Raw genomic sequence first — 23,970 nt, forward strand, 5'->3', positions numbered from 1 at the left:
CCTTTTCGGCGGCACTCCGCCATCTCGGTTTATATTAGGCGAGGCATCGGCGAACATATTGCGAGGGACAGCACTTCAACCGACGAAGTTTGTAGGAACAGTTGGCATCTCGCACGTCCGTCAAACTCCGAAATGGCGTCGCGCAGCGTCCGCAAACAAGTCATGATGACCACGACGACGACGTCGTCGTCCCAGAACGTTTCACAGCAAGACCGTGCGGACAGCCCGGCGAACCCGGCGTCGCCTTGGACATCTCCCTCGTCGGACACCAACACCGGCGGGAGTCGGGAACGCTCGCGCTCGCCGCTCTCGGCGTCCAGGGTTTCGAGAATTCAGGAGAAGAACGAGCTGGTGCACCTCAACGACCGGCTGGCAGCGTACATCGACCGCGTGCGTCACCTAGAGTCCGAAAACAGCAAGTTGACCAAACAGATGAGCCAGGAGACCCGCACCCGGGAAGTCGCCAGCGTTAAAATCCTGTACGACCGTGAGCTTGCCGACACACGCCGCACCGTCGACCAGACCGCAAACGAGAAGGCCAAACTGGAGCTCGACGCCAAGAAGTGGCAGACAGAGGCCGAGACACTGCAAACGAAGTAAGTAGCCAGCCCATATTTCTTTTTCTTGAGGCTATTTCTAAACCATGCACTTCGGCGAGCGGCTGTGGCTCGTGGTCTTTCGTTGTCTGGCTTATAGGCGTCCGTCGCTCGAGCTGTCTTTTCGAAGCGGGGCGGTTGGTGTGACTGCGAAATCTTTAACCGGCTTCGTGAGCCTTGGAGGCAGAGTCATGACAAGCTAGCTAGTTAAAGCTAGACATGTTAGAACTTTAAAGCAACTAGAGAAAAGAAAGAAAGAAAAAAAAAAGAGCGGGGCATAAACGATTCGTCACAACTTGTCGTGTTCTCTCCCCCCCCCCCCCCCCTTTTTTTTTTCTTTGTTCATCGCGGGTTTTGTGTAATTGCTTCTTCGAAGCCGCTTTTGAGCCAAGTACAAAAGCTGTGATGACCTGACAGCTTTTACCTTGGAAAGAATCCGTTGTAGCCCACACACCTCGGGTAGTGTCAGTTACAAACGAAATGAGTAGAAGCGGAACAACTCCACTTAAAAGTGCAGGTTTCATTGATGATTCAGTCGCCGGCTGTGGAATGACGGTTTTGGCGTCAGTGTCCCTTTCGCTACGCCTCTTTTCAGCGTAGCACGCTCCGTTTTCTTTTCTTGTGTGTTTGTCTGTTTCGCACTGCGCGCAAGAAACATAATAGTGGTTGCTCTAGGTTTCTTTGTACATTTTTATTTATTTCCATTACGTAGCAGCCACGCTTGCGAAATAGCTAGACTGGCTAGCAGTTTTGAGATGAACTTGTCCGGAGCAATGTCCGTGTGAAGTGGGTGGTATTCCTACTTGTCGGAAAACTGAAATAGTACATGACACATTGCATACTGCGTACAAAAGAGTAATAAAAGAAGCTATTATCTGGACTTGTGTCATGTCCGCATTGGCACTTCCCTTTGTGCTATTCATCACAGGGCATTCCTTTTGTTAGCAGTTAGCGATAAGTTATCTGCCTGGGTAAGGTTCTTCCTACACTGGCCGTGAAGCGGTTATGGTGGCTTCGATCGTTCGCTCGGCCTGAGTCTGCCAGCCTCTTCCGTAACCAAGTAAAACAAATTCAAAACCTGTTGCTCGATCTATGAAAACCAGTTTTGGGAGGTCCCAACAATGATTCTTTGTCCTTTTTTTATTTAGTTTCTTACCTTTGTTCAACTTTAGCTTTGACCTTTCGAACACCTGCGATCAACCAGCTTACAAACGGGGTTGTTGATTCCTTGCCATTGCATCTACCCCTAACAACGACAGATGTGGCAATGCAGTAGAGGGCTGATCTTTCAATGGTCTTTCAGAATTCATTTGTAGTGTTCCAGTTCTGTTCGTAATGAAGCATGTAAGTGTACTCGTACTAGGCTCTAATTAACATTGTAATTTCACCCAAAAAGTTTTGTCGTGCACCACATTACAATAGTGAATTATTACCCAAATAAAAAAAGATATGAGGGATATTGAACAGCCCCGTTTCAACGTTTTTATTCTCATATATTTACCTAATCTTCCTTAGCGTTCCTGCACTTGTTACTGTTTACAGCATTTAATGGACAACTTCCGGGTGTCTAGCGACCGGGAATTGTCGGAAAAATTTTAGTTACTGAAAAAATCGGGGAATTGTCAGGGATATTGTAAAAACGCGAGCCCGGTCAGGGAAAATGTGCCAGAAATGCCATCGAGTGTCCTGAGCATAGACTTGAGGACTTGGGCGAAGAAAAATAGGCAATGAATTCTGCTTAGAGTGGAGCGCGGGCTCTGCTCACCCCATGTAGAGTGTGCTACCCGATGCAAAGGGAACAGCCGACAAATCCACTCCAAGCCTTGGATTGGATTAAACTGAGGGCACGAAACTAGGCTAGATCCAGTTATAGCTACTAGATTTAGTAAAAAATGGGAAAGCCGCAGACCCCAATCCAATCTAAGCTGAAAGTATCCGAAAGTGTTTATCTGGCGGCTGTGCCGTCATGCTGCCATTCGGTTATTTATGTGTGTCGTTGAGCCTCGTGTTCATCGTGTTTCCGGAAGTGGCCCCTTCAGTGACTTTGTCGGCGGCAAGAAAGTGCTCGTTTAATCTGGACTGGACGAGCCCAAATATTTCGGAATATGCAAGTTGTGTTGAGCCCGTGCAAAATGATCCTCGGTGTTCATTGCTCAATGCCTTGTGTTGTAATGATCTTTTATATTTACTCGCCTCTACATTGGTCAGGGAATTTCACCTGAAATTGTCAGGGAAAATCCGGAGAAGTCGGGTAATTTCAAAATATAATTTGCTAGACACCCTGACAACTTTCTTCATAATTGAAGTGTAACGGAATATGTAACTGTAGACGCACTTCTTGCAGTCGGGGCTCGCTGATGACATGCATTTTATTGGGTATACATAATAAACTTGAGTTTTTTTTTTAATGAGCCCTATTGATCTGAAGCGAAACTGAGACAAACGCCATTGAGTGCTTATTGGACTAGCTTTGAGTTGTGTACTGTGGTCACCTATCCTTCGGTTTTTCTCGCATAACATGACCGATTTCAGATTAATACTTTTTGGAAGCCCGCTATTTAGAGCCATCTTTAACCGTGTGTTTGAGGGAATCCTGCGAGCAGCCACTTCTCGTAGTTGGGGTAGGTCTGGTCACGCAAACACTTTCAAGCCTTCAGTCTAGTTATACGCAGTTGATTGCACTCAAGGCCCGTTCAGACACTTGCGCTTGACTTGGACCGACTGAGACAAGACCGGGTTTTAATTAAGCCTCTTGGAACGGCTTACGACCGGATGCGCAGCAATGCAGCCGATCGTGAGCCGTCGGAAAAGTCTTGAAAACCGGTCTTGTGGAGTCAAGCGCAAGTGTGTGAACGGGCCTTCACACATAAATGTGCGAAGCAGCCTTTTGCCTAACACCGTTCACTGACGTGCATCTGCTTGCAACTTTTTAATCCCGTCAGACTCGCCAAACGAGAACGCGAGTGGTCCGCAGCTGAGCGACGGGTCACATCGCTCGAGTCTCAAAACGTTGACCTCCAGGGACGTCTGAATCAGGCCCTTGGACAACTCAAGGTAAGGAAATCTGCCAAACGCTGGTTTTTACGTTAACCGTCGTTTGTCTTCTGCGTGGTCGGCTTGCTGAGTTTTCCGACGGCTTACTTTTCGTTGTGGTGGGAGGTAACTGGCGCTGCGTCTACCACTCTTCTGGAGTGGCCTTTGATTTTGTTAAACTTTTGGAGCGGCAGCCTTGCGTGGAAACCCTGCACGGACCTTGGTCGCTGGTGTTGGCATTGGTCACACGGTAGCATGGTTGTGGTAGAAAATGTCTCGGCAGAGTGCAGCTTTTGGTTTGATGCAATAGTATGGAGTAGATGGAGTAAATGGTGTGGTAACACCCCACCCCTCCTCAAAAAGTGGAAGGAGTAATTAATGCAGTAACAACCCCCTCCCTCGAAATGGAGTAGAGCATTAAGTAGTGTAGTAACACCCCCACCCACTACCACCTCTAATGTGTAAGGGTGGGGCTGCTCATTGAGGTAGGACCTGCGTATTAGTGCTAATGCACGCTCGTTGCCTTGAACAAAGCATCTAAACCAAGCTATATCCTCTTTTTTTTATGGTCTTAGTTTTCAAGCGTAAGCTTTGTGACAGTATGTGCATGGATGTATATATTCATCTTTCTGCAATCTTCTTCGCAAATTACAAAGCTATGTGTAGTTTTCTAGACTCCGGGTTGTGCAGACATAGATATTGTACATTCCAAGAAAGGCGAAGTCTAACTGGAACTTAAAAGTATACTTTTAAATAAAAGAGTACAGTTGCTGACCAGATGGCAACGGCAGCACTCGTCTTTGTTTTTGACCACAGTCAGTGCCATATTCCGGCCCACGGTCCAGAACGGATGCAAGGCCCTTTAAATCTGTTTTGTTGGTCCACTTTTTAGGATGCGGAGGCAGAGCGGGACGCCATGGCGAAGGAGCTTGAGAAGCTCCGCAAAGAGCTGGAGGCGGAGATGCTGCGGAACGTCGAGCTGCGGAACGGGGCCAAGACCCTCTCTGAAGACCTCGATTTCCAGAAGTCCCTCTACGAGAAGGTGAGCATCAGAATGAAACGCCGCAGAGAAAGCGTGCTTCCCTAGAACGTTTCTAAAAATTCCAGACAATCGGGAGCATATGGAAGGAGGACCCGAAATTGCTCTTAAAATTTCGTTGCATGTGAATTTCAAAAATTCAGCCTGATGGGCAACCTCGTGAATTTAGTGAATAAAGTATGCAAGAAACTAATTTCAAAAACCTTCTCATTTTTAATGTTAGTGATGTGATTCCATAAAATCCTGGAAGATGCCCTTTTTTCGAGGGGTAGCCCATCCAATTTTTCTAGCTAAATATTCATAGTCGGAAAAACTCCATCGACCGCACGCGGATCGCGCGGTCGATGCAATTTCCGTTGACAAGAATCTCATCAACTGCACGATCTGTGGGATTAGCACGTGTGGCAAGCGCATTTGTAATGCGTTTTATCGTTTTTTGTCTGCAATCTGCAAAGAAAAACACAAAGACAAGTGTTCATCACGACACCGGTTTCCGTGGCGGGCAAGTTTGTAGCAGACTACTGCATGTCATTGCACTATGGAACTCAAATCTGCTGCATCCACAATCTACGGTATCCTTTCCCGTGATAGAAAGTTCGTAGCGAATTCTCGCGTTTTTATTGCATCGCGAAGCGCAAACTTGCCGCATCCGTGGTTCGTGGTGACGCTTTCCGTGTGGCATGTTTTATAGTCCTGGTGTTCGTCGCTAACTTTTGATAAAATTGCTGTGGCATCCCAAAGATGGCCCACCCCATCTTTCCACAAGTTATCTCTATTTTGGGTGAACGTTCACAAGGAATTTTTTGGTATTTGATGTATCGGCCAGAGTGGTTCACAAATTAATCCAAGAATGCCCTAATTAAACGGGCGACAGAACAATGCTTTCCATCGGCCGTTCATTCGTACCCAGCTTGTACGCGCTCAGTTTGCTGGACCAAGGAGCGCATACTAGTTCAGTGAAAACACTATCATCGTACAGCGGTACAATTTAGGTTTTGCCCGTGAGTCAAAATTCGTATCTCAGCATAAATATTAACATTTTTTTTTTTTACAAAAGTCTTTTGAGACATGTCTGTCCTAACCAGACAGAAAAGAAAACTGCCTAGGTTTAGTGTCCCTTCAAAAGAGTACTCCGGCATTTTTGTTTGTTTTTTTGTTTTGCAACTTCAAGTAACTATTTTTGCAATCGCTGGCCTCTAGCCTTTCCGGCATGCTATTCAGTGTCGCGAAATTCAGAAAAAATGACCGCATCTTCACGTGGTGAATGATGTTGGCTGCGGCAAAGCTCTGGTGGTGCTTATGATACTGATTTTATTCATAGATAGTGCTGAGTTCCGGGTTGCGTTTCGACTTCATTATTACTGTTTTATGGTCGGTGAAATGCGGAGCCAGTGGTTCTTCTAGCAGGTCAGCTTGATCCGCTAGAAGCCGTCCGAACGCATCTCCACCGCTTGAGTCAACGGTCCATGTCAGAAAGAGAATATCTGGTATGGAACGTGGTTATATATGTATTTGAGCATTTTACCACATCGCCCTCTCGTCTATAAAGGTTGAGCCAATGCATGCAAAGTTTAACGCGATTATATACGCATCTGACAGCAGCGCCCTCTCCTGTATAGACGTTGAGCGGCTACATGCAACGTTTCATCCATGATAAACCCCAGGTCTTGTGTTACTACCACATCTCTGGTTAAGGCGATGGACTAGAAATCCATTGGGGTCTCCCCACACAGGCTCGAATCCTGACGACTGCGCAAACGCTGTTTTCTTTTTGTGAGCACAGGCGCCGGCCGGACAGACGGACAAGGCTAGACCCTGAGGAGCTTCGCCCCTAATAGCTATTGTGAAATCAACAAATAAAAATAACTCCAAAACCAAGATTCAAATATACCCTCGCTTTTCAATGCCGTGACATCGGGAGAAAAGCATGCTTGCAGGTTGAGCGGGCAGTCTAGGAATTGACTTTGCCCAGCGTTCGTTCTGTGCTGCTGGGCAAGGACTGGAGCCAGCTTCCAAAGCATTCATTTGACACCATGAAACTAATCTGTTGTAAATAGTCTACAGCCCAAAGAGCAAACACCTGCCTTCCCCTGAGGTCACCTCTTCATTGTTACCAGTAGACTCGCTTTGAAAAACAAGGGGGGGATCAAAATTGTAAGTTCAATAGCGGAATTTTTTTTTTTTTTGCACAATATTTGGGTTATTTTTTCAGTTATGTTTGTTGATGTGTTTAACAAATTTCCAGGTAAATATGGCACTACGACGAAAATGTTAGAGGACCCCTTCAAGGGAACGACATCCATGCCCCCCCCCCCCCCCCCCCCTAAACTTGCCCTGGCGTGGGTGCCATTGCTCAATGCTGCAGCTCCAGGAGGTGCGCGTGGTCAAGCAGACGGAGGTCACTGAGATCGACGGGCGGCTGAAGGAGGGCTACGAGCTGCGCCTGGCGGACACGCTGATGAAGCTGCGAGAACAGTACGAATCGCAGATGCAGCTGAACCGGGAGGAAACGCAGAACATCTACGAGAACAAGATGCGTGACCTGCAGAGCCTGCTCGAGCAGAGCTCCAGCGACAGCTCCAGCAAGGTGGAGGAGATGCGGGCGTACAAGTCCCGCCTCGAGGGACTCAACTCCAAGATCTCGGAGCTCGAGTCGCAGGTGAGGGACGTCTTCCTTTTTGGGCAGAATTCGTTGGGGTTAGGGACTTAGAATAGATTTCGCAGGCTCCATCGTGCAGGCAAAGACCTGGGGTCACAGATTGCATCGAGCGCAAACTTCCAGCGCAAAGAAATTGAAACTGCATTGCATTGAAATCTTCTTGGTAAATTGAGTGAGGTAATTGACACGACACTGCATCGCTTTCCACACTATGTTTGGCGGAAAGATGGACGTCGGGTCAAATCACGACAATCGTGCGACCTCAGTATCTCTGCTGAATTTGGAGAAATCTGTTGCATGTCGAAAATTTCTTCACATAAATTTAGCGGGGAAATTTGCGTGCCAGTCCTCCACAACAGTTTCTCAAGAATTTTTTCGTGGGGTTTCTTGAGCGCGCTACCCCTCAGAGTTACAGCCATGTAGAGTTTCTAACACAAACAAATTCTGTGTTGGAAACTCTGCATAGTTGTAGCTCTGAGGTGTACTGCACTCTACGATGTAGAGATGCGTAGTGCTTGATCAGTGGGTGAGGCAGATGAGCTGCACTCGTACTGAGCAGTTTGGGGGACAACTCCGGGTTGACGGGTTAGGTTAAAAATAGAAATAAACATTATTCTAAGAATATACTTTAAGACAAAGTTGTAATGACATGGATGCTGAGAGTACCATATCCTACGTCGGCGCGCTACAGTCCATGCCAGGCGTAATAAGCATTGCAGTTGATTCACTCTTGCCTTCAAGATAGACTTTCTAGCTGCACATTGAATCAACTGCTCATGACGCCTGGCATGGACTGTAGCACGCATTTTCTTCTCCTCTAGGTGCCGACATGGGATATGGTGCTCTCGGCATCCATGTCATTAAAACTATATATTTTGTCTTAGTGGCGGCTGAGAGGTTATTTCTATCTTTCGCTTCTCCTTTTTCACTTCCACCTTGTCTTTTTCTATATGCTCTATTAAATTGACAGTTGTAAGTAAGCCCTCCGTCCTGTCCCTTTCTTCTCTTCTCAGTCATCTCTAACCGGTTTTTTTACAAGGTCCTAACAAATGGCCTCTATTTCCACGCGATGACGTCGTAGAAGTGTATCATCGTCGCCCTCCACGGTCGTGGCGGTGTCGCAGCAGCGGATGTGGCACGACTCCTGTTGTGCAGCAGGTCGCTGTCCAGTTTTTCAGTTCACGGAAGCTTGCCAGGGGTGGCACAGCGGTGCCATTCGGATACATTCAAAATTTCCTGTGCCTGGCGGTGCCAAAAGCGTGAAATGTACAGTAATTGTGCCGCGCTGCTCCGAAGATTACGGCGACGCTACGTTTAGTGGATGGCGAAACCTCCGTCGACAACCTTGGCTATTTCGTTGCCAGGTGCTGCAAGCCGCCACCCGATTCCTTGGTTCAGCCATATCTGTCAATCCATCCATCCGATGGATTCGATGTATCATACATCCTGGCCATCGTACTGTTGCGTCATACATTATACATCTATAATGTACGTATAAAATGTAGCCTCTCAAATGTGTTGCCGAGTCTTGCCCCTTCGGTTTTCATTAATTTTTTTTCCTAAAATAAATATCTTTCTATGTGCGATTTGAGATATATTTTGCACTAAAGTTTAATGCAATTCTTTCCAACACTTGTAGTACCAACGTCATTGGTTTAAATTGAACTCGTGTACAATTGGCTGAAATGCTTTGTTAAAATTTAATTTAATTTTATTACCTTAAAGGGCAACTGAAAATAGTTTTTTTGTCGTTGTTTTTTTTTTTCCCAAGGAGTTGTGCAACGATTTTTAACGTTGAAAGAATTGGCATCTTCTACTTTTCAGATTATTCATCTTGTCAGAAAGAACAGAAAACAGACCTCCTTCCTTCGAAATGTTGCGGTTCCGCCACGTAATCGCGAGGTAAAAATTATAATATCCCCCGACCTGTAGCCGCGAGCGGCGGCCATGAGAAGCACGTGGCATGACGTCAGTGGGGTGTCTTCTAGAAAGATGGCAAGTTGTGCGAATACCTGCTCGATAAAAAGTAACTTTTTTACAAATCTTGTTGTTTCAACATAAATATAAATGTGTCAAAAACTTGGTATCATCGACAAATCTTTTATTATACGGAGTTTTAGTGACGCCATCTATCCTAGGTCCACAAAAACTGTCAGCTCCATCTGCTACCGCGAACAGCCACCAGAAGCCGGAGGGGGAGGGGAACAGAACCGAACGGGGATGGCCGTACCCCGATAAAACTTTCCTCCTTTCACCATATTGTTCGCGTTGAACTGGCTGCATCCGCCAGCACGTGGACACGCGGTCGCGAGCGGATGAGTTCTCGCTGCTCACTGATGGCTCTAAAGAGGAAGCTTCACCGGAACCCCGCGCAAACCCCATTGACGTCACAGCGCACGTGACTCGGAAGATGTTCAATGAGTTCAGAGGTGCCGAAAACCTCAATCTTTGTCCATTTTTAAAATGAAAACTAGGACATGCAGGCAAAATCGGTTTTTCTTCTTTACTTCAGACAGGTCAAGACACCAACTCCCAAATTATTTTAGCAAAGCACTGAAACTGTTGCGGAGCTCCTTTAAGTAAATTTATAACACGCCTGTAAAAAAAAAATTTTTTTTTTTTTGCGAAACATTTTCTTTAGTGCAATATTGACGGTGCGAGATGCGATTTACTTGGTAGTCACCTTGTTTCCACTCGTTTGTTCTCGGCATTTAGAGCCTGTGGAGGAGAGGGAAATCGGCTTGACCATCACGTTAAGGTGGAATGAAAGACCATTTCATGATGTCGTGGGCTTTGTACGCTGTTGTGACCGAGGAGCTCCCCAGGCCGGATCAGGCCAGGGCAGGAATCGCAGGACGACTCCCGGTAGGAAGATTGGGAAGAGACCGTGACTTGAGTCTTCCCGCCGCAGAACCTGTCCCTGACGGCCCGTGTGCGAGACCTGGAGCGTCTGCTGGACCAGGAGCGGGAGTGGCACGGCCGGGCCCTGATGGCCAAGGAGGAAGAGATCTCCCAGTTGCGGGCGGAGATCGAGGACCAGCTGCGGGAGTACCAGGACCTGCTGGACATCAAGGTGGCTCTGGACCTCGAGATTGCCGCGTACCGCAAGCTCCTGGAGGGCGAAGAGTCCCGGCTCCACATTACGCCCAGTGAGTTCGTAGAGTTGATGTGAGGATCTCGGGGAGGGGGTTCGCGATGGGAGCAGAACGCGGCGAATTGCGTAAGCGCTCGCGTAAGTAATCCCGAGTGAATTGAGAAAAAAAAGCTACAGAAGGGCGGAAAATGAGAGCAGACAATAGGTTGCCCGAGCTTTGCCAGTACAATCGTTAGGGCGCTTGTAAACTTTTTAGTTTTATACAATGTCATACGTCTGTGTTTTCTTGCTTGTCTGAAGGGATTGCCAGTGATCTGGGTCCTTGGGGAACAGCCATTCCAAAGCGGCCCAAATGCGTGCGACTTTTCCCCGTGGAATATTATATTAACTCTTAAAAAATGATCTAGAGGAAAAGGTTCCATGCATTTTGGCCACTTTGGAATGTGGTGGTCCCGATAAGGCCACGTTGCTGGTCACGCTTTGTTACACACAAAGAACTTCAAAATGAGCAGGGAAACCTCGCCCGTCGTGGTTCTCTTTACGCATTGCGTAAAAATGATGTTGGCGAGCCTTTGGTAGCAACTCCGACTCGTCGCAGGGAAAGAAACTCGCCTAACATATCGCCCTATTTTTTTCTCCCACTTTTCAATCGCCCTTGCGGAAACTTTCCAGGCACCGCACCAACACCACCCAGGAGACAAGGCTTGCACATTACGTTGTCTGCTCTTTGCACGGAGGATCCCGGCACGGGATTGTAGGCGCAGACGTGCGATAGCCGGTTTTACTATTTTTTTTTCTCTTAGAATCGAAAAGGATGTCGTCAAAACTGCTAGTGTAGAAGACACATATTTGGGGAAACAACGTGAACTGTAAAACGCAATGACCACTAGCGTCCGTAAAAAGTAAACTGCGTAAAAGCAGCATTGTCGTGGTCGTTCCGACGACATTGCTCAGCGCGCATTAACGGCGAAAAACCAAACTCCATTCAGAGGACGCTGCCTTTGATTTTTTTTGCACCTCCTTTCTTGTGTGCAATAAGACTCCTCGCTTTTATGCCCCTCCCCTTTCGTGCAAAGGGACGGATTTTGTCAGACTCGCTCGTCGTGTAGCGAGCGCAGTCAAGGGCGGGCAATGGAGGCGAGCGATGCGTTAACCGTGCCTCCCACACGCGATACACCGTGCGAGATGCGAACGATATTTCGTCCCTCTCAGGCGCATCTACCAGCGGGGCTGAGATGTGCACCAGTCCGCTGCTCCGAGGCACCAAGCGCAAGCGGACCTTCCTCTCCCACCGGGAGGAGCAGTCAAACTCCGACGTCCAGGTCTCCGCATCCGCCAAGGGGGACCTGGAGATCTCCGATCACTGCCCAGACGGAAAATACGTCATCGTAAAGAACAAGGGCACGAAGGTTGGTAAACGTCGCTCTCTTCTGCCATCTAAAGCCCCCTAGACGTCTCCTGGGTAAGGCCGTGGTGCCGAATTTTCGACGTCTTCTGAAGGGACAAACGCGGGGGCATAGGGTGGACCCAAGTGCTGCGACGGCGTTTATCCGACTCTCAAGTTCTCGTCGATTGGAGACAAGTCTTCGTCAGACGCTGATGTGGCACTTGATTGCCTTTTTAGGCGGCGTTTAGAATTCATCACTGCAGCTGTTGTGTGTCGGCCTGAAGCGAGGAACAAGCAGGTTTCCAAAGGCGAAAGGACAGGTTTATTCCACCATGCTTATGGATGGGGGGTAACTGAGCAAAAGAAAGCGGTAGCCAGCGGAGCACCGCTTTTTATCATTTAGTGGCGTATGCGCCGTACTACGCTATTCCGTTATCGGCGGCGCGCCCAGACATGACAGCAGCCTTGTTATCTAGGAACTGTAAGGCCAATGTTTGGAAACCTGTGACATGAAAGGGAAATCATGTTTGAATCGCACAAAGCCTAACATTGTCCTGTTGGAAGTCTGAACACAACCAAAGGCTGAAACAAACTCAAGCGGATATACTCGGAAGTGTGAGGTTTCCAGGATTTGTGCGCTTGTAGCTTGCCGCAGTACTTTCGCGGAGCGGCGCTGCTTTTAAGATAAGAGTGACGTGGCGACATTCGGTTTATTTTTTCTTCAATAATATTTTGGAGCCTTTAGAGCAGAAAATTGGTGTCTCTGGTCAGAAGCTTCACTTTCGGTTAACTTAACATTCCACGGCATTTTAAAATCTCTAAATGAAATAGAAACCTGTGCAAGTTTCCGGTGAACAATTTGGAGCTCGACTTTGCTTTTCGAATTGCGGTACAAGATTGCCAGCTCAGCTGGCCACACGGTTTGCGAGAAATTTTTGGGATGCTCTCATTTTCGGGCTCGATACTCCCAGGAACAGGCTCCACTCCCCGTAAGCGACGGTCGAACCGCGCATTTGCTGATCCTTGCAAGTGCACCTTCGATATTGTTTTTTCAGGAGGTTCCATTGGCTGGCTGGCGGATCGACCGGAACTCCGGCAACGATAAGTTCACCTTCCGGTTCCACCGGACCCACGTCATCCAACCGGGAACCACCATCACGGTGCGTTGCAGTTCTTGAATTGTTTTCCTTCGTCGAAGGCACTGGTTCCATTTGTTTCATAAAAGTAGAACGAGGCTTTCGTCAGTTCGAACTTAGTCTTGCATACAGGGAATGACGTAAATACCCCCTGGCTTGCGTTTTCATGGGCGTGCCCACTTTCTGTGGGCAGTTACAGTCGCGACATCTTTCGAAGCTATACTCCGTTTATCTCTAAGTCCGACCACAGGCTGCGCTACCGTCCTACAGTGCCGGTCAAGCAGCGCCCAAAGCGCGTTGTCCCTGCACTTGTTGCCTTTGCACATCTGCACATCTGCCATCGTCGGCTACACCAATCGCGTGCAGTGGATGCGCCGAGGTCCCACCCTTTTTTTTTTCTGTTTGCGATTAGTTAAGTTGGTGATGGCGTATCCACAAAAAGGAGTGGTGTAACGACGCGTTTTTGGCTCTGCTCGATTGTCTTCGTCGCATCGTCGCGTCGGCGGTGGTAGGACTCGCAGTGAAACGTAGCATACAGTGGTCTCGCGATAATTCAAGCTCGAAATTTTCGTACTCCCTTTTAATTAGGGTAAATTAAAATATTTTGGTTTTCCTGCCATGTTTTCGATGCATTTTTAAGCTGCTTAATTCAAGAGCGAGTTTTCGCTTAATTCGTGCCATTCGTTCATCGGGGGTGGGGCTGGCACCGTTGAGGGCACTCCTTGCCGAGCACCCGTGTGCTGCGGAAAAGCAGTACCCGCGAAGCTCGCGGGCATTGCTTTTCGGCTGTACGCGGGTGCTCGGTTGGAAGCGCACTCGATAGGACTAACCTACTGCAATGACGCAGGCATTACAGTCCTGACAAACTGCTTTCATTATTCGGGTTTATTTTTTTATTTTTTTTTTTTTTTGTTTTTGTTTTTTTTTTTTTGTGGAGGATTAAGAATAAACAAAGAATGTTCGTGTATCGAGCTGATTTATAAATTCGCTCAATGAGGATGGCTCGGTGTCTCTTTGGGTTTAATTTTGCATCAAATCGGTCGTTTTCTAGTGCCACCCGATGTCGGCATTGGACTTTCTGAGGCCATGGTTCACGGATATAGTTACATTAAAACTAACAAAGCTTAGAAGGGGACAAGTGAAGGTTGGGAGCAACCTTCTCGAGTTCAGCTGAATTTTCGTTTAAGCATGGTAAAACTGTAGTAAAAGGTAGTGATGGGCCAAACTTTTGCCCAATCGAAAGTTTGGTGCCGAACTTTCGATTCGATACATTGTTACCAAGCTTAACGCTGATATTTAGTTTTTCTTGTCAAAAAAAAAAGTTTGTTTTGTTTTTCTTAACTTAAAAACGACACCGATACAACTATCTTGTAGAATACCATCTTATTTAGTAATAACTGGGCTTATATGCATTATATGTCGTATTTGTGTGTTTACTGGCAATTTTAGTGACTCCTTGCAGGAGTGGCGTGACAGCGAGGTTGGGTAGAAGCGAACGTGGCGCAGTCACGAATCACGCTGTGAGAGTTTCGGTTTTAAGGTATCATCAGCGCAGGCCTGCATGTGTGTACATTGCTAAAATGAAGGCAACAACGCTGCGTTCTTGCTTTCTCTGGGAGCCACCGTTTTGTGCGGGAAAACGAATGCAACGGTTGCTGAGTCACTTGAAGTCAGCTTTGCATGAAAGTGTGCTTCCTTTATTCACAACGACTCGTTTTAAAACTTTAAAATACCGGTTTCTGGTGTTTATGAATACACGAACTTTTCGGAAGATAGGGAGAGTGAATGTCGAATGTGCAACGTCGAGCATTACACTTGGTCACAAACGCAGTTACCGTGTTGCCTACCCCACACCGCGGCGTAACCGCTGGTTGTACTACGCTGCACGATGGTAACCGCACGACCGCACAGCGTTCATTTGCAATCCAAGGCTCCGTCGCGTTCTCGCGCGTGCGCAGACATTTTCCGAAGTTTTGCCGAATCTTTGCCGAACTTTGCCGAATTTGAATTTCGGCATATTCGGTCCATCACTAGTAAAAGGCTCGAAGAAACTATGCGATAATCGGTTAGAAATTATTCTGCCAAAACCGCTATTGGCTTTGAACTTCACCAATTCTTTATGTGTGTGCCTGCTTTACATAGGCCTGGGTCGAGGAAAGTAAAATCTTTTTGGTATGTGTAGCTATTCCTATAGTAAATTGCTACTTTCCCCTATATCATAAGCCCATAGTGCTGGTAGTGGCAATTGAAGTACCAATAGAAACCCTATCATAACATTTTTTTTTCGTCCTCGTAAACAGACTAGGCAGACACTGTAAATCCCAGGGTGAGGGGAAGACTGGCCAAGGAAGACCGAACACCAGGTTTTATGCCCTTTCCCTCGCACCAGGTTTTATTATGCCCTTCTCCAAAAACCTGAAGCGCCTTGAAAAAAAAAACAGTTTGGAGCGGTTTTCTATTCTAGCTTTTTGTATCACGAATCCAGTCATCGCGCTTTTGGGCAAAAGTAAACGTAAACCGCATATATTTTGAAATGTACGTGCAGCGATTGCTGTAGGGCATGTGGCGAGCCTTGCCGCCAGCTGTTATCCGTCGAAGACATTGCGACGTTATAGTCGTCCTCCCTGCGCCTGCACAGAGCCGAGCAGTCATTCGACCCTTTCGATGAGGTCACTTTTGTTAGTCTCGCAGCGATAACTGTTGTGGGTTCTTGCCACCGCTTGAAATAATCTCAATTGTTGTTGGCAATGTAGGACGTCCGTTGCCAGTGTTGCAAAATCTTCAAAAAAGATTGCTCGCCGCCCACGGGCATCAAACCCGGGTCCGTTCCGTGCGGAGCGGAGTTGTTGATGCCACAGCATCAACAACCTGCTCTATGCCGGAGGCTTTTGTAGCACCCAACGCCCACCGCACGCGCTCTCTGGAAAAGACAAAAAAAAAATAGCCGATAGCAGAAGGCCGTTGTAGCACTGTCAATGCCAAGAGCTCATGCCGGGGAAAGCGCTTTTACGCTATCCGGAACAAAAAGGAAATGAGCGTTTTTCGAAACAAAATAATCGGATGCCTATTTCGTTTTGTACTCTTTTGTTCACGCACCCCACGGTGTGTGAACGCGACGCCAGTGCCCAACAACTTCGCCATGTCGTTTCGCGGCTGTCACTGCGACTCTACTGTGGATCAACGCGGGACTCCTGATTTGTTTTTTTCTATTCGCCCTCGCGCTCTCCTGCTCTCGGCATGCAAAGACGGGCAGGGCTACGTCGAAATATTAATTAGCGATTTTGACACTCCTAGTAATAAGATCGAAAGGAAACTTAGACATCATTTTTTAAAATGCCTACATTAAAACTTTTTTTTGTCTTACTGTACTCTTACTTTCTTTTTAGCTTCTCTTTAAACCAGCTTGCCCACATTCTTGCTGGAGTATACCTCCTTTGCGGTGAGATGACCACGACTCATCTGAAGTTGGGATGCTGTGCAGGTATGGAGCTCCGACGCCGGTGCAGCTCACAGCGCTCCGTCGGACCTGGTCATGCGCAACCAGCAGTGGCCCCACGGTGAACAGATGCGCACAGCCCTGCTCAGCGCTGATGGGGAGGAGGTGAGCGCCTTCGGTGTAGTGTTTTGCCATTGTAGCTGGGCTGCACTATAGGTGTAATTTTATTGTGCAATTTCTCGTTCAGTTACTACCTCTGATAGCCAGATAAATTAAAATTAAAGGAAGTCATCTAGAGCTCTCTTTAGAAAAACCTTTGTATTGCCCGCCCGTTGATTTTGTGTGAAAACCTGTTAAGCAGCTTTTTGCTTCGTCATTCCTAACCAGTTAAAGCCTTAATGTTTGGGAGCCTCTAATTTTTGCGAAATACGCGAATTGTAAAATTGGTTTTAGTGGTTTTAGTTTAGTGGTTTCTATTGGTAAATTCCAGCCTTCAGAAATCGCGAAATTTAATGGTCGCAAATGTGACCCCGCAGTCCAATTGTCGAAAACTCGGGGCCGCGAAAATGAAGGGTTTCACGGTACCAGAAGGGAAAATAGTTATTCATAACACGCGTGCATGTAAGCTGTCATCTGTGTGTGAAATTAAAGGGTACAATCTTTGTTTTTCCCTCTGAATTGTGGTATTGTGTCCTTTTTTGGTGAACACTGCTTGATTTATCTTTGATTCCACACCCAGAATAACCATTGCTCGGTCTTTCTTCAGTCGGCATGTAGTTCAGAAGTGACTTTTACAATCAGCTTTTCCCGACATTTCTCTAGCAGTGTCTGGTTGCTGTTCTGAGGGGCTGACACTTGCTGTGATTCTATCTATCTCCATCTATTGCTTTAAAACTTTTCTAGTTGTCCCTGGGCTTTATAATTGCAGGGGCGGGACAGCTGCACCAATTGTGCCATTTTGATACATTCAAATTTCCTGCGCCTGGCGGCACTAAAAGCGTGAAACTGACAAACTGCGCTACGCTCTGCAAAAGATCACGGTGGCGCTAGATTTAGCAGAAAGCGAAGTCTGTCGACAACCTTGGCTATTTCATATACCAGGTGGCGCAAGCTGCTGCCAGACTCCTTGGTTCAGCCGTATTTGTCCATTTATCCATCCATCCGATGGATTCAATGTACACATCCATACATCCTAACCATCCTGTCGTTGCATCATACATCAAACATGCTATGATGTATGGTGCATGTAGCATTATTGATCGAGAGTCGTGCCACTTTAGTTTTAATAAAGATTTGTTCCCAAAATAAAAAATCTCCCTGTGCAATTTCAGGTATTGCACAGTAAAGTTCTACTCGCAGGTAGTCTAGCGACTGGGAAAACCGGGAATTGTCAGGGAAGTTTTAATTACCATGAAAACTTGGGGAAGTTTTAGGAATACTGTCAAAAAATCGAGCCCAGTCGGGGAAAACGAGCCGAAAACGCCATCGAGTGCCCTGAGCAAAGACTTGAAGACTTGGGTGCAGAAAAATGGGCAATAAATTCTGCTTAGAGCGGAGCGCGGTCTCTGCTCACCCGATGTAGACTGTGCTACCCGATGCAAAGGGAACAGCCGACAAACCCAGTCGAAGCCTTGGATTGGGTTGTATTATATTGAGGGCACGACACGAAGCCCGTGCAAAATTATCCTCACAGTGCTCAATGCTCATTACCTCGTGTTGTAATGGTCCTAAATATTTAATCGCCTCTACAGTGGTCAGGGAATTTCACCTGAATTTGTCAGAAAAACCTGAACAAGTTGAGGAATTTCAAAATAATTTGCTAGACACCCTGTATTCAATACTTCCCAGCACTTGCGGTACAAACCTAGTTTACGTTCCAGCAAAGTGAAGCGCTGCAAATAAAACCTCTAATAGTTATAAAAAAAACCTCGATGTCAGCACCTGCGTACGCGATTCTGCATTTAGGGGAATGAGGTTTCGTACGTGTACTCACGGTCGTACACATGCGGCGGTGGCCTTGCGGGGCGGCTTCTTTGCTGCGGTAATCGTATGGAAATGACCCTCGAATGTCTTTTGCTGTCATGTTGAAGCCCTTGACCGCATTGAAGCCCTTGACCGCATTGAAGCCCTTGACCGCATTGAAGCCCTTGACCGCATTGAAGTTCTTGGCCGCATTGAAGTTCTTGGCCGCATTGAAGTTCTTGGCCGCATTGAAGTTCTTGGCCGCATTGAAGTTCTTGGCCGCATTGAAGTTCTTGGCCGCATTGAAGTTCTTGGCCGCATTGAAGTTCTTGGCCGCATTGAAGTTCTTGGCCGCATTGAAGTTCTTGGCCGCATTGAAGTTCTTGGCCGCATTGAAGTTCTTGGCCGCATTGAAGTTCTTGGCCGCATTGAAGTTCTTGGCCGCATTGAAGTTCTTGGCCGCATTGAAGTTCTTGGCCGCATTGAAGTTCTTGGCCGCATTGAAGTTCTTGGCCGCATTGAAGTTCTTGGCCGCATTGAAGTTCTTGGCCGCATTGAAGTTCTTGGCCGCATTGAAGTTCTTGGCCGCATTGAAGTTCTTGGCCGCATTGAAGTTCTTGGCCGCATTGAAGTTCTTGGCCGCATTGAAGTTCTTGGCCGCATTGAAGTTCTTGGCCGCATTGAAGTTCTTGGCCGCATTGAAGTTCTTGGCCGCATTGAAGTTCTTGGCCGCATTGAAGTTCTTGGCCGCATTGAAGTTCTTGGCCGCATTGAAGTTCTTGGCCGCATTGAAGTTCTTGGCCGCATTGAAGTTCTTGGCCGCATTGAAGTTCTTGGCCGCATTGAAGTTCTTGGCCGCATTGAAGTTCTTGGCCGCATTGAAGTTCTTGGCCGCATTGAAGTTCTTGGCCGCATTGAAGTTCTTGGCCGCATTGAAGTTCTTGGCCGCATTGAAGTTCTTGGCCGCATTGAAGTTCTTGGCCGCATTGAAGTTCTTGGCCGCATTGAAGTTCTTGGCCGCATTGAAGTTCTTGGCCGCATTGAAGTTCTGGGCCGCATTGAAGCCCTTGGCCGCAGTCTCGTTGCTCGTGCACGATACAAATGACACTGCCTGCTGCACACCATTTTGACAAATTATCTGCAGGCACGTCTCGGGCACGTTCGAAGCACATTTGTTTAACACATATGCATGCTTCGAACGTGTCTGCAGACTATTTTTTATGACCCACGTGACGAGACAGTAAGTGCCTCGGACGTTGTCTGCCGAGTCTTCCCAGCACTTGCGGTTTGTACCGCAAGTGCTAAGAAGTATTGAATACAGGGTGTCTAGCAAATTATTTTGAAATTCCTCAACTTTTTCAGGTTTTTCTGACAATGGATTAGCAGCGTAACCGCAACTCTAGTGTTTTTGCGGCATGTTACGGCTGACGAGTTGACGCTCACTTTCGTTGCGCCCCCAGGTGGCCTTTCGGGAAAACCGGCGGCGTCAGTTCACGCGCCTCTCGGAAAGGTCGTCCGGCGCGGGAGGATATTGGACGGGGCGTGAGCACCTTCTCCACGAGCACGTGAGTACCCTGCCTCTTCTTTTCTTCGGTTTCTTCAATGGGGCATGGCTTCTTAATCTATGCAGGAAACAAAAATGCATTAAAACAATTGGAAACTTTTTTCTAAGAGCATATATATATACAAAAATTTAAACTGGGTTCCGGGGACCCAGGAGGGTTTCCAGAGAGTGCCCCAGCAAGTTTGAATTCCGATAGGGGTGGTTCCACTTTGAAAGAAAGTGGTCGAAATTAATCCTCAATTCTCCGCAGGGGCGTGACAGATGCCCTTGATGGTACAGCACGTGAAAGCGCGCAAGGTAGTTGTTCTCCCTTTTAAGACTTGTCGTGGCAGACCGAAGCAACTAATTAACGCGTGACAATGAGGTGAACACTCGCTTATATATGTATTGTTTACATTGTACGCTTGTTTACTGCTTCATCGCATTCCAGGGGCACTAAATCATGTTCCGCGATAGTCTATGACCCTACCTCAATCTATGGGCTCTAAGCGTACTAAGAAACCAAACATCACATTCATGCGTGGCGATTCCTCTAATGAGATCGGTATTAAAGGTTGATTACCCCGGAACTATCACCAAAACCAGAGGCCGCCGTCGGACAACAGCTTATTTTCCTCCGACTGTGCCTCCGGCGTGTGATAGTTCTGAGGCAAATGACCTTTGAATCCTATTTTAATTTTTTTTAACCTGCTACATATAAATGTAATTTATTTTTAAGTATCTTTAGTGCCTGTAGATTGAGTTGGCACAAAGACTACCGTACAAAGTGGTTTAGCGCCCCTTTAATGCCAGAACCAAGAGGGGTTTGTCAAGTTTAGAATGTTTGATACATCCAGTTTCGGAGGAATAAAGCAACACAACCTGTAGTGTTCAAAGCCCATGTGCTAGTGTTTCGACGTCGCACCGAGCTATTTGCTCGGGTCCAGTTGCCGATCGGGCGCTATCCGGGCGCGATAACTTTGCGTGGAGGCTGTTGGCAGGCCTTGATTATTTTGGTTCGTGCTGGCTAAACTGGCATTTCGGTCTCTGCAGCAGCGGACTTGCACGCCTCTGGCGGTTGAGAGCATTCTAGTATACCCAACGTCGGACGGGGCTCTTTTCTCTTCGTCGACTTTCATCAATTGAAAGTTTGTATCGTTCGGACTGTTTCAGCAGCCCCCTCGAAATTCGGATTAACGAGCTTTTACTGTAATAGACCGATCTCGCCGGACGGTATGACTTTACAGCATCGAGTGAACTTTGTCAGCACAGACGACAGCTTCGCCGGAACTCTGCATGTGCGCAGCGTCGAGACGGCCCGAGCCCTCCCCTGCACCGCCGTCTGCCTCCCGCGAACTCAAGTTCTGACAACGTCGCGCATGCGCCGAACACTTGGCGAGATCGGTCTGTTACGGTTGTTGTCCTTGCTGTGAAAACGCATTGGTGTTGAGAAGGCTCGTTGCACGCCGTGAAATTCACGAACTTTGTAGGGCCTGTCATAACCGACAGTGCTCGTCAAACCAGGGTTAGCTGCACTGTTACTGGTACCTAGCACAGATGCTTCTTTTTTCCCTTTAAGATTTTGTTTTTGCGAAAGCTTTGAATATAATAAGCCATTCTGCATTTCTTGGGCTGCGAGTGGCTATGGTGTTGGTGTTGGTACAGCGATGTTGGACGTAGTTCATTGCAACATGTTTTAAACTTTTTGATTGCTTTAATGTGCATGAGGGCATGCATTTCTTGTCGGTAGGTGTTACTTTGGCCCATGTTCTGCTGGCACTTTGATTCCGGTTATATACTGCCACTAGCCCAGGAATACCGAGGAACTCTAGTCAAGGAAGTTTGTCGCAAAAAAAGACTACGTGAGTTTTTTGCGGTTTTTTCACATATTGACGTTTGCTTTTTGCGGCCTTTGCAGGATCCCAACGACCCCAACCACTGCTGCGTGATGTAAAGCGGCAAGAAAAAAAAATGAAAAAGTCAGTCGAGTGGCGGAAACTTAATGCCATTTATTTTATTGGTTATATTCCTTTTGCCTTTCTCTGTCCCTCTTTCTTGACCCATGTGTTTGTGACTGCAATTTTTTTATCCTTTTTTTTTCTTTATCGGACATCAACATTTCAAGACATCGGCATAGTCCTGAACCTATTTTGCAGGCGCATTTTTTGCCGGCATATTTTTTTCGTGATCTTCGTCTTTGCATTTATCATAGGTAGAAAGAAAGAAAAAAATAGCTTAACGTGTCCCCACATCACCTGTCTAAAGCATTTCTGTAACTTGTTAACTTCATATTCTAACCCCTTTGTGTGCGTGCTTTTGTTGCTGTCGATTCATGACGTATGTAACCTACATCCTGTTACATTAAAGTGCCTGTCTTGTTCGTTGTGTTTGTTAGTTTAGTTTTGTGGACAGGGGAACCAGATTACTTGCAGCAAACCCTGCGTGGTGTTTGCTATGGTTTTTCCAAACTTTTTTTCTGTGTTTGAGATGAAACGTTCAGTTTTTAAACCTTTATCGCTTTAGAAAAAGGGTGTTGCAACATCACTGCAATAGGTTTCAGGAGGACATCATTCTGCAGCCCTGGCAGCAACCTGCAGCAAACAAAAAAAGACTTTTTTTCACAATTTTGTTTGAATTTATTGTGTGTTACATCGGAGCACCATATTTATGCTTGGTTTTTAAACGGCTCAGCTGAAATTGTTGCGTTTGGACAGTTTAGTGGTTGCACTGGTTGTTGAATGATATATGCTAATCAAAAACGTCGCACGCAAGGCTAATGTGTTTGGGGTTAGTCTCTAGATTTTCTTTGTCAAGAGAATATGGATCTTGTCAATCATTTCCCTCCACTCGCGATTTTAGCAGTTGCAGTGTTCTCGGGTGTGCACACTTGTACGCAATCGTTGATGTTAATAATTGCCAAGGTAATTGCACTGCTAACAGAAATAACATTTCACCTCCTCCGCAATCATGGCAGTGAGTTCAGATTCTAAATATTTTTTCAAAGTTTCTGGTTACACTCTGTGTAAACTGCTTGATGTTTTGCCCGCTAGATTTTTCTACAAGCTTCTTAATACAGCGTAACTGTCGAAGTCCTTCAACAGAAACCTTTTTCGACTGTTGGACGTAGAGCCCCATTTAATTTCTCTGTTTGACATGGAATGTGCAGTTTTTCTCTCCTTTCCATCTTGAGGTGGACCACAGCAGCTGCTACGATCCATCGGAGAAAATCCAGTGCTCGATTGGCTGTGATTTTTCGTAGCATGCACTGCAATCTACGATTGCAGTGCATGCTTCGAAGGTGTAGAGTAAAAGCTCATAATTTGTATTGGGTTTGTCATCGTTTAGTTGTGTAGCCTCTGCAAGCGCTCTTTACCTTTGTCTTGGATCCCAGCGGAAGTGTTCACTACTTCAAAACTCGTTTGTGTTAGAATGTGCTTCTTGGTGTTTTTTTTTTGTTTTTTTTGTGTGTGTGGGCAGCATTTTTTTAATAGAAAGCTAAACCTATAGTGCCAGTTTCCACTGTCATGCCTCACGCTAGCCTGCACTTGAGTCTTGTTTAACCGTGCATGGACCCGCTACATCAAGTTGCTTATATTATCAGAGTTTCCCAGAGTATTCAATATTTTTAGTCTTGCAAGATGTGTTTGCGCTCCTCAAAAAACAGTACCTAGCCGCCCAGTCTTCACGTGTCCACGTCCGACGTTGACCTCGCTTTTGTTCAAAGTATTCCTTTTTCGGGGTACCTTTTTATAAGTCTCGTACTGGTATGTGACCCTTGCAAATTATTCGGCAATCTCGAACTGTCGTCCTTCATTTTTACTGTACAGATTCGCAATTAAAAGTTTGTTCATTCGTACCTCGGCTTTGTCACTTTTTGCGGCCGACCTGCTCAGACTTTTTTGCGGCCGACCTGCTACGACTGAAGATTGTCCAGGTGTTTGCTGCGTTAAATTGGTTCTCAAATGTCGGACGAAGGTCTCTGACAAGTGGTTACCTCCGTACACTGTGTTGCATTTCGCCAAAAACGTGATGTAGCTCGGAGTATGTGGGCCGTAAACTTGCTCTGTGGAACATGGGTACCATGG

General features: G+C 46.7%; 1 protein-coding gene across 1 annotated transcript; it reads left to right on the forward strand.

Annotated features, from left to right (window-relative positions):
* Positions 1-132: 132 nt before the first annotated feature.
* LOC115308427 (lamin Dm0-like) lies at positions 133-23,699 on the forward strand. Its single transcript, XM_040210493.3, has 10 exons — positions 133-596; positions 3,539-3,650; positions 4,522-4,671; positions 7,034-7,327; positions 10,239-10,476; positions 11,634-11,830; positions 12,864-12,968; positions 16,426-16,545; positions 19,803-19,907; positions 21,804-23,699. The coding sequence occupies exons 1-10, from the start codon at positions 133-135 to the stop codon at positions 21,837-21,839; spliced, it is 1,821 nt and encodes a 606-aa protein (XP_040066427.1). The 3' UTR covers positions 21,840-23,699.
* Positions 23,700-23,970: the final 271 nt, after the last annotated feature.

This window comes from Ixodes scapularis, unplaced genomic scaffold (assembly GCF_016920785.2).
Source record: "Ixodes scapularis isolate PalLabHiFi unplaced genomic scaffold, ASM1692078v2 PGA_scaffold0__279_contigs__length_252992795, whole genome shotgun sequence".
In the NCBI taxonomy this organism is placed as follows: domain Eukaryota; kingdom Metazoa; phylum Arthropoda; class Arachnida; order Ixodida; family Ixodidae; genus Ixodes; species Ixodes scapularis.

Coding starts and splice junctions, on each gene's coding strand:
- LOC115308427 (XM_040210493.3), top strand. CDS start 133: ATGGCGTCGCGCAGCGTCCGCAAACAAGTCATGATGACCACGACGACG. Junction 4,672..7,033: donor AGAAGTCCCTCTACGAGAAG/GTGAGCATCAGA, acceptor TCAATGCTGCAG/CTCCAGGAGGTGCGCGTGGT. Junction 16,546..19,802: donor TCAGCGCTGATGGGGAGGAG/GTGAGCGCCTTC, acceptor TTGCGCCCCCAG/GTGGCCTTTCGGGAAAACCG.